At 47.9% G+C, this 15,092-nt stretch overlaps 1 protein-coding gene across 1 annotated transcript; it reads right to left on the reverse strand.

Annotated features, from left to right (window-relative positions):
* Positions 1-95: 95 nt before the first annotated feature.
* On the reverse strand, positions 96-13,710 carry PPP2CB (protein phosphatase 2 catalytic subunit beta). Its single transcript, XM_059826957.1, has 7 exons — positions 13,591-13,710; positions 5,125-5,334; positions 4,698-4,871; positions 4,079-4,168; positions 2,408-2,569; positions 1,443-1,561; positions 96-825 (listed from the first exon to the last, which is right to left on the reverse strand). The coding sequence occupies exons 1-7, from the start codon at positions 13,690-13,692 to the stop codon at positions 753-755; spliced, it is 930 nt and encodes a 309-aa protein (XP_059682940.1). The 5' UTR covers positions 13,693-13,710; the 3' UTR covers positions 96-752.
* Between the last annotated feature and the right edge of the window lie 1,382 nt (positions 13,711-15,092).

Consider the following 15,092-nt stretch of genomic DNA (forward strand, 5'->3'; position numbering starts at 1 on the left):
CCCGCCCCCGAGCCCCGCCCCGCCCCCAAGCCCCGCCCCATAGCCACACCCCCCCCCCCGGGCCCGCCCCATCGAACACAGCAGCAGGGTTTGGGGCTGACAATGGCAAGTTTATTGGTTCAGGTACAGCGAGGAGGATTGCAAGCACTTCCCGGACAAATATACAGAGGGGAGAGGGAAAGTAACAAAAGAAGACAAAAGGAATCAAAAAAAAGAAAAAAAAAAAAAAGGCAGGATCGACACGGGAATCGAGCTAAAACGGGAACGCTTCTATCCGTGTTATGACAACGTACTCCCAAGCAGGAATCGCTTCCTTTCTCCAGTTAAGTCGATGGGTCTTTCAATAAAATCAAGAGTGGCGGGGGAAGAAGTTAGTGAGCATTTCCCTCCAAAACAAACTCTAATTCATGCCAGTCAAACACTAGAACTAAAATTTTACCAAGAAGCGTCAAAGGAGATGGAAGTGTGACTAAAGTTACCTTTTCCTCTCTGAACAGTCCAGAAGAAAAACAATGACTACAAATACAGCAGGCAAACTGACTGTTGGGCTGATGGGTACAGGATATATATATAGTGTTGTAAGGAATTCAGTCTCAAGTTGTGCTAAACGCTCTTCGTCCTCTGTATGGCACATTTTGGTCCATGATGGGGATTTTAAGTTGAGACGAACCCCGATTTCTTACAGAAACGTGTAAATATTGTTGCTCTTTAAAATGCCAGGTGTACTTCCTTCTACAAAGGTTAGGAGAGGTTTATAGGAAGTAGTCTGGGGTACGACGGGTAACATGAGGCTCTCCACGACGAGGTGCTGGGTCAAACTGGAGGCTGCAGGAAAGAAAAAGGGATCATTTTCCCCCCGCCACAAGGTGTTTTCCAATGACACAATAAACACTGGCCTTGCTCTCCTGCTGCTATTGCTTTACTCATCCCAGTTGCTTCCACATAAAACGTTCCAGGTCCCAAAGCAAGCATCCAAGGGAGTTAAACCTCATCGGCTGGTCGAAATGCTGCTCGCGGAGCGAACACTACCCAACAGTCAGCACTTCAGCAGCCCTTTGCTACTTTCACAGGAGCTCAACTGAAGGCACAATTCAAACCCTCTCACCCATCTTTACAAAGCCTAGTGCTACCAAAAATAAAAACAAATACATAAATCCATCTGTATTCTCTCCACCAAGCTTGGGCAATAGAGGGATTAAGAAAATGCAGAAGCTCCAACTCTCCACAGAGCCAGGAAGAAGAGATAGCGCAGTACCCAAGATAAGCTTTTAAGAGCTTAACTCACTACTTATTTTTAGATATTCTTGCAGGTAGAGCACACAACGTTAATTCCAGAGTGGTTTGAGCTGGCTTTTCACAAAAGAACCCCTTTGGAAAGGATCCGACATTCCTCACAATACCAACCGCTTAGAAGAGAGAACAGCCCAAGCCAGGTTACTCACAAGGAATATTTTAAAGTGTCATCTAGTTCCATGATAGCAGCCTGGTTCCCGCAACGGTAACAGTAATTGGGTGCACTGAAAATGGTAACCACATTTCGGTCGTGGCACCAATTATAACCCTGCCAGAAAAAGAGGAAAAAAAGGTCTCTGTTAAACCTCAAACCTCAGCCCGTCTGAAGTTCCTCTTAAGGGCTGAAACGATCCAAGGCGTTTGTGAAACTGTAGACTTCTCGTAAGTATTTCCAACTGACTCCGTTTCGTTTTAAAAGACGTACTCTACCCCAAGAACAAGCGGTAGTTATCCAGCGAAACCAGCTTCAACCGCTCTACAGAGAGATCAGCTGTTCGTTACTCGTGTTTATCCATTCTGTATACAAATTGTGGATTACACCACAAAGAAACCTCGAGATTTTTAGGTATGCCTTCAGCTTTCATCCACCACAAATGAGAATTTGCCTGCTAGATGCAAGCGACTTCTGACACACAGCACTACTGAAAGGATCTACTTGAACCAGATTTTAAAAATACCTCCGCTCCATTGACCCACCTGGCATTTTTCCAGCAAGACGTACAAGAATAGCCTATCAACAGCTGAAATTATGGCTTAATCCCTGTCACGTCTGACTGCCAAGTATTATAGGACAGCCTGTTTAACGCAGCAGCAGTCTAAGTAGAGCAGTCAGCGTGTAAGGAGATTATTACTTCCACAAATGGGGTGTGACAAGGTCCCTTTGGCAATTTACTTGGGCGGGAAGGGCAGCACATCCCCTTGTTTACATCGCGGGTCAAAACACATCATTTCATGTTGCTTGTTGTTTTCACATCATTCAAGTCCCTCTTTGGTATTCACCTGCGTAACATTTAGGTGTCAGCTTATGCAAACCCGTCAGCAGAAGGTCTCACAGAGGAGACAAGAATCCCCAACTATGTTTTGTTAGCCCCAGCTAGCAGAGTGCTTGCCCTACCTCCATGACAAGTTGGTGAGCACGGGAGACCAGTGTGAGACCATTGGCATGGTTAAATGTTTCGGAAATATCTTGCCCAAACGTGTAGCCAGCACCACGTGGAGATATACCCCAGCCGCCACGATCATCCGGATCCGACCATAACAGGTCGCACATCGGACCCTTGAAAAAGATACAGTATTCTTCATTAGATCATTAGCAAGACCGTTATAAAAAGCCACTTTTAAAATGTATTTTATTTACAGTAAAAAGACTGCCAGCATGTCTTTCTCTGCACAAGGCACATGAGTTTATTTAACACACATAATATCGGCTAGTTACTCACTGTATCAGTCAGCATCCTTCCCAAAGAAATGAGTACGTAAACAGCTGACTGAGAAAGGAGTCCATGTAACCAGAAAACTGTTCCCACCGCCTCTTCCACGCGCAGCGTTTACCATTTCACTTCAACTAGTCAGAGATACAAAGACACGGAGAGCAGATCCACATTCTTACTCCTGACTCTCACAGCATAATAAAAAAGGCCACATGAGAAGGTATGCACGTCCAAGGATACACAATGGGTTCATTGGTGCCAGCCAAGTTGCAATAAACTAAAGACAGGGAAACCACCCGTAGGAGGCTATGAACTAACTGTTCCAGAGATTGATGTTAAGCCTTCAGCAGCCCTTCTGGCAGGGTATTAATTATTTAATTTCCTCTCCTGAACAGTCTATTGCTGGACTTGACGTATTCAAAAATGCTTTCTAACAGTCACAAATGAAGCTCAGCGGTTTATCTTCCTGAGCTACTAAGGGGCAGTAAAGACACTCCAGTATTTATCCAAGCCTGCTGCTGTTTCCTGCCCACTGATCTGAGCTCTGCAGTAGGGATCACACTGATTACATGTGGAAGCCCTCAGCACAGCCAGATTTCAGCACACAGATCCGCAGCACAGGACTGGGGAAAAGCCCAGAGCAACAATATAATCATTACACCTAACTACAGGTTGACGTCCCATCAGGTAGCCCCCCGATTCTGGAAGTAATTTACACAGCTTATTTCAGGGTTTTGGAAGGCTTGGGCAGACCTCACTGCATTGTTCTTGCTGTTATGCTGAAGACACTGCAGGACAAGAGTTCATTTTAATCAGGGAACATTCAAGTCCATTTTAAGCCCCAACTACTCCAACATTAAGGAGCCATTTGCTACCCTAGGAGCTCAGAAGGTGGTTTCTTCAGTCCTGATCTCAGGCCCTCAGAAAAGTGATGAACAAAGTGAAACACCACAAAAGAAAGGATTAGCTGGGGAGGAAGGATGGTGACACAACATAGCTTCACATGGTGGTTGTCTGTTCACAAGCAAGTCTGTGATGATGCTGAAGGTAGTAAACACCTTCCCCTGCCAAATACTATTCTTTGAGTCAGCGTGACAGTCAAAAAATCCCGGGATTCTGTGAAAAACAGCTGTGAAAACCCCATAGCTCTCCTTTGGTAGATTGCTGTAATCAAAGCACATGGGACTTGTGTGCGTTTTGCCCAAATGTATGTTCATCTGCCCTAGCTCTTAGAAAGGCAATAATCTGCTGTGTAACCGTGTGTCTCACTGTTTAAATGGATTTCAATGTGCGATTACGTTCGCATTTTCCACCAACCGATATCTAAGTCTATGATGCATTTCCTTTCCTGTTACCTCATGTGGAACTTCCTGCAGGCGGTCCAGAGCCCTGATATGATCCAGTGTATCTATGGATGGAGAGAGGCCACCGTGGAGACAGAATATCTGTTCCGGAAAAAAAAAAAGCAATCCATTCAGTGCATATTGTTATGGGAAGACTGATCTCAGAAATAGCTGTTCTTAATTCTCTTATCATTCTTCTCGCAGCAGGGAACGCAAATTTAATTCCCACAGAAGGAAACAAAACTAAAAGGCTGCACCTTGCATACAGGGATCAGAGCAACAGCAAAGATACCATGCCTTCCATTTTAAGAGTATCTTGCCTCATGGCCACAACTCAACTCGCATCTAACGCATCACAAGAGGATCCCCACTTGTTGAGCAGTCATTTTAAATGAACCATACATGCAATACCCTGCCGTTCCCCTGGCAGCAGAATCAAAAGCCTTCCCGCACCTTCAACTTGTATTAACACCTCACTAAATTATTCCCCAAACCCACAATAAGCACATGGGCTTTAAAAAAATTCGGATCACAAATTAAGGGAGTTTGTTTGAGACTGTTCATGTAAAGGTCAGACAATACAGTCTGCATAACTCTATGAAATGGAGCGTTCTCCTTATTCGAGGCTTACCTGGCCATCTACTAGAGCTGTAAGCGGAAGATAATCAAACAGATCTGTGAAATACTTCCAGACATTGGCGTTGCCGTACTTTCGCAGACATTCATCATAGAAGCCATACACTTGTGTAATTTGTCTGCTTTCGTGATTGCCCCTCAGTATTGTAATGCGTTCTGGGTAACGCACCTATTGACAAAGAAAACCCTTCTTTAACACAAGAATCGTACCATCAATGTGGAAAGAAACAGTAATAGAATATTTCAAACAGCAGTCAAGCACTCAGCTCTGTTCTAGAACAGCACGTGCCCATTAACGCATTTCAATTTACATCCTTTTAGCTCAAGCCAACGGCGGCATCCATGGGAGGAGCAATTCTTTCAAAACTCCCCGAAAGCGCAGTTTTACCCCAGGCTGCTGTAGAAAAGCTGTCAAACCATACCTTCAACGCTACTAGAAGAGTCACCGTTTCCACCGAGTAATAGCCTCTGTCCACGTAGTCTCCCATGAACAGGTAATTTGTGTCTGGTGATTTCCCACCAATTCTAAAGAGTTCCATAAGGTCGTGGAATTGACCGTGGACATCCCCACAAACGGTGACGGGGCAACGTACCTCTTGCACATTTGATTCTTTCGTAAGAATTTCTTTAGCCTGGCAAGAAAAACACATTTAGGACAAAAAGGTAGGAAGCTCCTCCATAAGCAGGTGCAAAAGTTATTCCACCACATTCGCACTGGAAACCCGATTTCACTCCAGTAGCTCAAGCTGACCACTGGAAAAACAGTTTGTTGGGTAAACAAAGACAAAAGTGCATTTTACAAATCCCTGTGCACAAAGACAAGCAGGTTTGCTCCTGTGAGGCCAGGTCATTAAGACCTTACTGTACAACAAGCACTGACAGACAAATTCAAAGAAGTAACTGAACAAGTTAATTCCCAGCCTCCCCCGAAATGAAGCAGTGTGAACTTCAAGACTTGCACCGGCTATACGACTTCCATCATCGTTAGGGTTCACCCATGAATCCTGTGCTTCTTCCAAACATTTCTCAAGTGCAGACAAGATGAAGCACTATTCCAGTGAGCTTCATAAGCATCACAGGCAGATATTATCTTCCTAAGCACAACTGATTATTTTTTAACATACAGATTTTGACAGATTTCTCCATCTACGTGTTCAACACAGCTCAGGCCTGTTCAGCACTCTAATCTGACCGCCAAAGTCAAGTGCTATTCAGTTTCACAATACCTAGAAGCTTTTACCTCAAGAACGACAGCTGTCCCCTCAGTGTTGCAGACCAACCCATGTCCTGCCAGCAAGAGTTCAGTGTGAAACTCGCATGAACAGAGATTAGCCAATACTCTTGCCATCTGCTGTAAGGGTAGAAACACCAGAGGAGATAGTGCACGCCACCCAGGCAACTATAACGTTTTTTTTAACAACTTGATTTGCAAAAGCACACATAAAGCTAGATATTATTTGATACTTACACTAGTAGGAAAACTACGACCTCCTAGACTTCTGATAGAAGTCATCCGACTTGCAGCGATGCACTTGCAGACAGACTCCCTCCTGCCACATTTCAGTCTGACTACCATCTCAGTTGCTCAATGGATTGCTCTCAATCCCACGCAGCCATGTGGAACCATTCGCGTTGCCACCTTCGCTGGCAACACAGCAGCAGGCTGGAACATCTCTTCTGCCAGCGCTGACAGCTACTCCTCACTGCCTTCCTCCTCTGGGATCCCTCAGGCTTCCCCCCATCGCTGCACTCCCATAAACGTCAAGTGCTCTCCCAAGACCAGGATTTCGCAGCAGCGGGTTCGCACCATGAAAACAGCACTATGAACAGCGTGTTCGTTCCATATCGACAATGCCAGCTCATCGCGTGATTGCTGAGCAGAGATGTTAAGAAAGGCTGTACATGACAAAGTGGCTCTCTGGCAGAAACGCTGGGCAACCACTACAGCACCAGATGAGCTGAGCTGTGTTACTCTGCCAAATAATAACCAACACAAGCGCCAGTGCCAGGGGTTGACGAGGCTGCCCCAGCTCTCTGCAGGTACTGCGCTTTCAGATTGCACTGCGGTGAGTACGAGACGACTGGAGCCGTACGTGAGGAAAAGGAACCTTCTCTGCACATTCCCGGAACACATGGGAACTAACAAATCTATTTCCCTTGCAGAGGGGCAGATACCTTCTTCTTGCTTAAGCTACAGAGGAAAACAAGTATTCCTAAGCTTCACTTTACTAACCTGGCACAGAACATAACTGCATATGCAAGAGGTGCTTCTCTCGCCCAGGGCACTTTTTGTCTGCCAGATATCCAATCCTCTTCCAAGGACAACAGTTTAACAAGTTCTAAAGGCAGGTCACATACAACTGGAAAAGCAAAGTCAGAGGCAATTTAAACATATGGAGCCACAACCAGCTTCCCTGGCTGTACCCAGCTGGCAACAAAATGACCACAGATGGAGGGATGGCATCCCTGGATTTAGTAATCTCTTCCTCTACACCCAGCAGTTCCTCTGCTAATTAGAGCCATGTAATGTAGCCTATCTGCATTACATTATTATCGTTATCAAATATCATGTTTGTTTTGCTGCCTCCAGCTCATCAACTGAGACAAATCAGCACTCCAGGCACATCTGAGGCACAGAGAACACCCACAGATAGGCTCGGTCCGATTTGGACTCAAGGGATGAAAGATCACCAGCGCTGAACAGTCACCAGCAGGCAATGATCTAGCTATTCATCGCTAAGTCCCATAGCTCAGGATGATGTAGCTCCCACCTGCTGCTACCACCAAGAAGCTGCTTACCGAGGACACCCTCAGTGGGCTCCCTGAGGACGCCTGTGTCATGTTCAAACGTTAGTTGCCTTGCCTCTTTCAGGGAAAGCACGTATTTGGGAAGAATAACTAAAACCCAAGCACTCAAGGGCTTGAACAGCATCCAGCGTGCCCCTTGCGTAGTACGTAACTTGAGGGATGTGACACCGATCCTCCAAAACACATCCTGCACGTGGACTCCATGACACGGGGTTTACCTAAAGCGATGGGAAACTGCTGAACATGTTGCGTCTTTGAGTGCAAGAGTAGAAATCAAATTCTGTTCAAGTATCTTTACAAGTACCTATAGCACCTTTTGAGAGCTTCTTCCCTCGGGGAGAGAGAAATATAAAAGTCACAAAACAGCTGCTCAGTGAGTTCTGACTTGCACAAAGCAACAGACGGGGTTTCGTTGTCAGCTGGAGCTAACTTAAACACAAGAGGTGTGAGGTATTTTCTGCCTTTTCTCATCACGCATACTGCTTCCTTCCCAGATGCGTAAGAAGAAATACACTTACTTCAAACCTCCAGGGAAAAGACGCAGGACGCTGTACAGATACCATACATCCTTACCAGTGTCTCAGCCACATCATCACTCTCCGCCTCTCTGATCTGCCCAGAAAACCCAAGCACCCATCCTGAGAACATGTACAGGTAAAGCAACATAGGCAACAGAGAAGAGCTCCTTTTGCACAGTAATAGGGCAAACATACTCACGTTGAATTCATCTTAGGAAGGTGGTCCAGGCCAAGTCCCGAAATTTTGGTACTAGGAAAAACTACAAGTTTCCCCTCACGAGAAAGGAGGAGCTAGCAGCAGAAGAGCAGCAGCTTCTTAAGCTGCCTACCAGCTGTTACCGTGTAGCCTATTTTAGCTTACTACATAGACAAACATACTTGCACATGAACAGATTAAGTCTGCCGCTTTAACACTGCAGAGCTGCCTCAAATCAGGCTTGGGAGCTCAGCTCGGCTGGCCACAGAAGTTTGCCCTCACGTGACTTTCTAATGCAGAACAAGACCTTTAAAATCTAAAGCCTCATTAAAAACACCTCAGGAAAGCAACAACTAACCAGTGCACTCTGCTTGCATATTCCACTATGCAGAGCTAACGCTTAAGTCAAATGTCTTAAAATAACAAAAGCACCATTACAAAACAAGGATAAAAAAACCTGATGCAAGTAAGCTGCCCTGCATTATCGTCATTTACTTACTTCAGAAGGCTGTTAAATAACTATGACTTAAAGTCATATTTTAGCTACCTTTGTTTCAGAAAACTGTGACTAATCAGCTTCCTAAGCATGTGTCCCAATTGTTTTGGATGAAAACCATATCCAGATCAGAATAAGAAGCAGCAGCTTTTAGGTATTTTTATTAAATAAACCTCCATTAAGCATAAGTTACCATGTCTGTGCTCAAAATTACTTTGAAGAGTAGACTGTTTGCTGTCTGTGAGCTTACCCATCATCTCAGCTCCTCTCTCTTTCCCAGTTTCAGATTCTGTAGATCACCTTTGCAGACTAGAACACAAGCTTGTCTGCTGTCCAGTCCTCAGTCTGCGCGGAGGGAGGCTGGAGAATGCACGTCCAAATAATTTACTGCGTTGGCCTTGCAAGAGGAAACTGAGCCATCTCAGGGCTTGAACACAACCCACTAACGTGCTGCTCCGAAACCTAAGATGCTTCACTGGCTTTGAGACTACCGTCGGGATCACCAGGAGACTAATCCCTCTGTGAGAGACTTAACAATCAAATCCACATCAACTATTACGCTGTTCCGATTTGTCTACGGTAATTGTGTAGGCCGATTCCATGGCTGAGGGGATTATGATCCAACCAGGAGGTAGATTTTCATTACCGTGCTTTCTCTAAGGAAAACCAAAGACCCCAAGCATCTGCTTTGCATACAAGATCCTTGAGAGCACAGAAACTCAGCTCCTTCTGGAATATTCATTTACTGCACCACAAGCTCAGTTTGACCCGTAGAGACTCTTACTTCAGGAATCAGAGAAGCCAGCCATGGAGTTTCTGACCAAAACTCAACTGAACCGTCATTCCATCAGCTGTTACAGATCAAACTACTAAGTCAACAAATGTGCTGAGGATATTAAAATCTCAAGGAGCTTGGCCTGAACAAGAACCAGCTAGATTCTCCCCAAATGAGATGGAAGCCAGAGGGATGGAGCTGTCTTGCCCTTCAGCAGCAAGGCAGCGGGTAACACCCTGGAGCCTCAAGAGTGACAGGGACTGTCAAGGTGCACACGTGCTCCTAGAGTCACCTGGGCTAGCATACCCTGGGATGAGCGTCATCGCTGGAGAGGTGAAATATTCCTGGCCACAACTCAACACAACACTCGGAATTTCATGGTTTGAACAGCGTCCAGGATGCTACTTGGCTCTATCACTCATACTAATTTCACCAATTAGCGCAGAAGAGCTTGCTAACTCATTCTCCTAAAATTATTCTTAGATGAAATCATCTCAGAGGGCAGAATCATCATAGGTATGTACCAGTAGCAGCAATACTCCCTACAGCATCAACTGGTGCCTGCTGCTTGGTTTGAAGAATCAGTTTACAATTACCATTCAATAACAGTACAAGAAACCCAAGTCTTCACTAGCGATTAGAATCCTTCTCCTCCCACCACTTCACAACACAAAGCTCTCAAGCTGCTCACACCACTGAGACTGTAACCGTTCTTGCACCTCCAAAGAACGGGATAGAAAAAAGCAGCTACCATGATAGAGACAGTTATGGATGGCTGCTTGCCTGTGTTTAATTTAAGAGCCAGCCTTTTACTTGCCTTCTTTCATATCCCATTTTATTACCTTGGTGAAAAACCCTTTTCCCCGGGATAAGTAGGATGGCTCTCAACTCCCTCACCTGCACCAGAATTCATTTGCTGACCTGACTTGAACTTGAAAACGTAAGTATTCAGAGATTTCCATGTCCAAACTTGGGAGCGCTTCCTATTAAATGAACCCAACTTCTTGGCCTTTTAGCCTGACTTTAGCTGTCCAAAAACAGGTTGCAAACCTGTGCAAGTTCAAAGGCAGTTCGATACAGCCAGCACTACTCTGCTACCAGTACCCAAGTTAACAATTTCAAGGCTAGCAGCAGCACAGAAAACCACCACGACACCGCGGATGAAGTGCAGACATAATCCAAGGCACAACTCTATAGATCTTCACTGCCTATTTAATGAGAGTGGGAAAAGGTTTTAACAACTGCCATAAAGAGAGTCTAAGACCATGGTGTTAAGAGAAGTAGTATGAGATGCAAGACATCCGACACACATTTCCCCAACATGCTGGAACATTTGTCATGTCTACAAGCTCCAGCAATGATCATAATTGTTTGTCCTTCTATTATCCTTTAAATATCAGCATGATTTTAGCTAGATTTCGTTTTAAAGACCAGCAGAACGGGAAACAAGTGTTTTCACGTTGTCTTGAGATGACATCTTGATTAACCGCACGAAGAACACAAGACTGATTAGCTGCCAAAATTATGTCGTAACTGGGCAGGTGAAGACAGAATGTGATATTTACAGGTGCAAATTTAAAGAACTTTCAGAGTGCAGAATAATTTGGCATACCCTCATCAACCCTAGCTATGTCCCGTATTTCCCTCATGACTGTCCATTACGCCAGCAATTAAAAACAAGAATGACCCACACAGGCAAGTATGGGATTTGTTTCTTTGGGTTTCTTTTTTCCCCTCACTTTGATTTATACCTTTTTTTTTTAACTACCGAACTCTTCCACAAATTTAAATCTGAGACAAGAGGTACTATGGTGCTTGGCCTCTTAGAAATTAAGTCACAAAAAAAGGAGAGCTAAGAAGTGAGACAAGGTTGGTAAGGGTTTCTCCAAATATTATCTCAAGGAAACAAACTAAACCAGCTTTCTGGCAGGGCTGCTTTGCACCAAAACCAAGCCTGCACACCCAGAAGTTTTTGAAGGCTCCTTTCCACTACCAGCTGGGTGATATAACCACTCCCCAAAAACTTATTAATAAGCCTATTAAGAGCATCGCAGAGTATTTACTTCATACCCAAGTTGTTTCGAGCAGTTATCAGCACCCTTAAAGAACAAGGTGCTGCGATACATGCCGTTCATTTCACGCCATGAACCACAGGTTCAAGGCTCCTACCCGTCAGCTGGATGACAAACACCCTGCAACACAGTGTGCTGAGCTGCCACTCTCCCTATTTGCTGCGCGAGCCCTGACGTACAGCCACAGTCTGCTGGCATTGTCCTCCAGCTTCTCAAACACAGCAGCCACAGCTCCTTAATTAACAACGCAGCCGGAGTAGAAGGGAAATGGTTTTCTGTAACAGCTTGCTGGTTAGAACAGCAGTTCTCAACCAGCAATGCTTGGAACAGGGCACAGATCATGCTAATAAATTCTTTTAGGCTTATTAGCTGCGCCTCACGCAGGAGACAGCACCTCTTACTCACTCTTCAAGACACATCTACTCTTCAAGGCACTGCTGTCGCTCCCTGCTGCCGCACCAGCCCTTCTCACCACACTCCCTCGGAACTGATGGAGCTCTAGAGAAAGGGTCGTAAAACAAACGGACAGCCCCAGCATGGGATAAAAAAGGGAAAGGGGGAAAGAAAACAGATGCTGGGTGGGGGCTAGCTAGATGTCAGGACCAGTGGTGAAAACATTAGCCAGGAAGCCAGAGCCTGGAGTCCTGCATACAAACAGCTCCTACCTTTCCGATGAGCACCCTGGCACGTTACAAGGCCGCAGCACAGACCCTCTCTACCGTTCAGATCTTATCACTGCGGCAGTCTACCGAGGATCCGATAGAAGGAAATAGCTGCATCTTCTGGCGTTGGTGCTGAGATAGTCACTGGCCAAAATGTGTTGCCATGAACAGGCATCAGAAAACATGTTCCACTTCTGAGAAAACTAAGCAAGACACACAGGTAATAATGTGACAAAACCAAGTTCACCATCAGCAATATAGTGCTAAAGGGAACCGCCAACTAACTACTCTGCTCTCTGCCCCTCATAACTATCAGTCCATACAAGAAAGGAAGCTGAGAGCTTCTCTGGACCACCTGATGCGCAGCAATGGTCTTTGCTGGTCACTGAGATAAGAAGCAAACAGAAAGAATAATCTTTGTCACTACATTTGTTACCACGTGAATTCTTGAACTGCCATATTTTGCCAAGTCCAAAGAAAATCCTAACTTAGATTGCAGTATTGAGGGAGTGTTCACACAGAGGTATTTAACCTCTCAGATAAAATCCAACACAAGTCTAAAGATCTGTCTCTTGATGGGGAAAAAAAAACCAAACCAGACTCTCAACAGTCTACACTAAACAAGTTCAAACAGGAATTTGCCAAAGGACTGGCCAAACCACAGTCCAAAATAGCAGACGGTGTCCTTTATCCAACCTTTTCTCATTCTATTTCAGTCTCCCTCAGCGGCTTGTAAGCCTCTGTTTAGGTCGGCATTACAGCTTGTCTCTTATCCCCCTCTGCTTTCCTAGATTACACATCGGATGTCAGAAGGCTTCCTCATTGATTTAGGGTCGACTTTTTAGCATGTGGCTACTACGCGTAAGGAGACGCAAGGGAGAAGTGCAACGTGACGCCCCTGAAAGACAGAACAGATTCCTCTCTGCACAGAATGCCCCTGAGCCTCTCCAGCTGCTTAGATGAACCCAAAGCCAAAAGGTAAAAAATATACTATTGAGGGCAGTTATAAGGGATAAAAATCCTATAACCGTGGCATTTTTGACGCTAGAAATAGACTGCCACTGTATACAAGAGGAGTCCCAGTCTCAGATATACTACATGCAGCATCATGGCCTCACAGCGAGGAGAAGCGGACCTGTTTCCCCGTCACAGCATCCCTCACATTCCCACTGCCATTTTCCGTGCGCCTTGCCCGCAGCTCCCCAGCAGCGGGGCTGAGCTATGGCAAGCCCCAGCCCCGAGCCAAACCCCTCCGGCTTGCAGTGCTGCCGGCCGGGGAGTCACCTGCCGCCAGCACCGGGCCCTAGAGACGAGGCGAAGCCGGGCCCGGCCCAGCGCGGCCCCGCGGGGTCCGCACTCACCTTCTCGCAGAGGCTGCGGACCTGGCTCTCGCTCAGCTGCCGGCACTCGTTCAGCTGCTCGATCCACTGGTCCAGCTCCTTGGCGAAACCCTTCTCCTCCATGGCGGCGGCGCTGCCCGCCGCGTGGGGCCGGGCCGGGCCGGGCAGGGCCCCGCCGCGCTCGGGGCCCACAAGGCCCGGGCCCGCCTAACGTGTGACAGCGCAACCCCCGGGACGCGAGGCCTGCTCCGCTCCGCGTAATGGCGGTTCCCCCCCCTCCCCTTCCCGGTCCTGCGCACTTCCGCCACACCCACCCCGCGTGACCTGCGCGCACTTCCGGGACGCCGCGGCGCACGCGCGAGCCACGCCTCCCCCCCAGGGCCCCGCCCCTCGCCGTAACCGTCGCCGCCTCCTGTCAGGCGGCCGCCGCCGCGCCGCTCCCCCTCAGCCCCCGGACCCCCCCAGCGGTGGCGGATCCCCTCCGCCGCGGCGGGTTGGGGTGAAGCGGGTACGAGGGAGGCGAGGCGGGAGCCGGGCCCCGTCCCCCTCGGGTGGCGGCAGGGGCCTAACGGGGCGCGGGCCGGTCCGCGGGCCGACCCCTGTCACCGCCTTTGGGGTTTAACGTGACGAGGCGGGGGGAGGCCGGGCGTGCAGCCGGCCCGGGTGGGCCTGGCCTGTGGTAGAAGCCGGCTCCCGGCAGCGTGGGGGGCCGAGGTCTGCGGGGGACAGACGCCGGGGGAGGCCGGAGCCATCGGGCAGAGGCTGACCCGGAGCTGTGCGTGGGGGAAAGGGGAACTCGCTGTCAGGACGGACACTGACCCCATCTCCACATACCCTTCCTACGCTACCTGTGACTCAGGAGGCTGCTTCTAGTGTCATTTGGGCAGGAGTGATGATCTGCTGAAGGGCAGGAAGGCTCTGCAGAGGGATCTGGACAGGCTGGATCGATGGGACGAGGCCAGTTGTGTGAGGTTCAACAAGGCCAAGTGCCGGGTCCTGCACTTGGGTCACAACAACCCCATGCAACGCTCCAGGCTTGGGGACGAGTGGCTGGAAAGCTGCCCGGCGGAAAAGGACCTGGGGGTGTTGGTCGACAGCCGGCTGAATGTGAGCCAGCAGTGTGCCCAGGTGGCCAAGAAGGCCAACGGCATCCTGGCCTGTGTCAGAAATGGTGTGCCCAGCAGGAGCAGGGAGGTGATCGTGCCCCTGTACTCGGCGCTGGTGAGGCCGCACCTCGAATCCTGTGTTCAGTTTTGGGCTGAACTCCCAGTTCACTCCAAGAAGGACATAGAGGTGCTGGAGTGTGTCCAGAGAAGGGCGATGGAGCTGGTGAGGGGTCTGGAGCACAAGTCTGATGAGGAGCGGCTGAGGGAGCTGGGGGTGTTCAGTCTGGAGAAGAGGAGGCTGAGGGGAGACCTCATCACTCTCGACAGCTACCTGAAAGGGGGTTGTGGGGAGGGGGGTGCTGGTCTCTTCTGATTCCTGACCACCATTAAAATGTTTAATAGGGAAAGCCTAAACAG

The sequence above is a fragment of the Gavia stellata genome, chromosome 19, assembly GCF_030936135.1.
Source record: "Gavia stellata isolate bGavSte3 chromosome 19, bGavSte3.hap2, whole genome shotgun sequence".
Taxonomy (NCBI): Eukaryota; Metazoa; Chordata; class Aves; order Gaviiformes; family Gaviidae; genus Gavia; species Gavia stellata.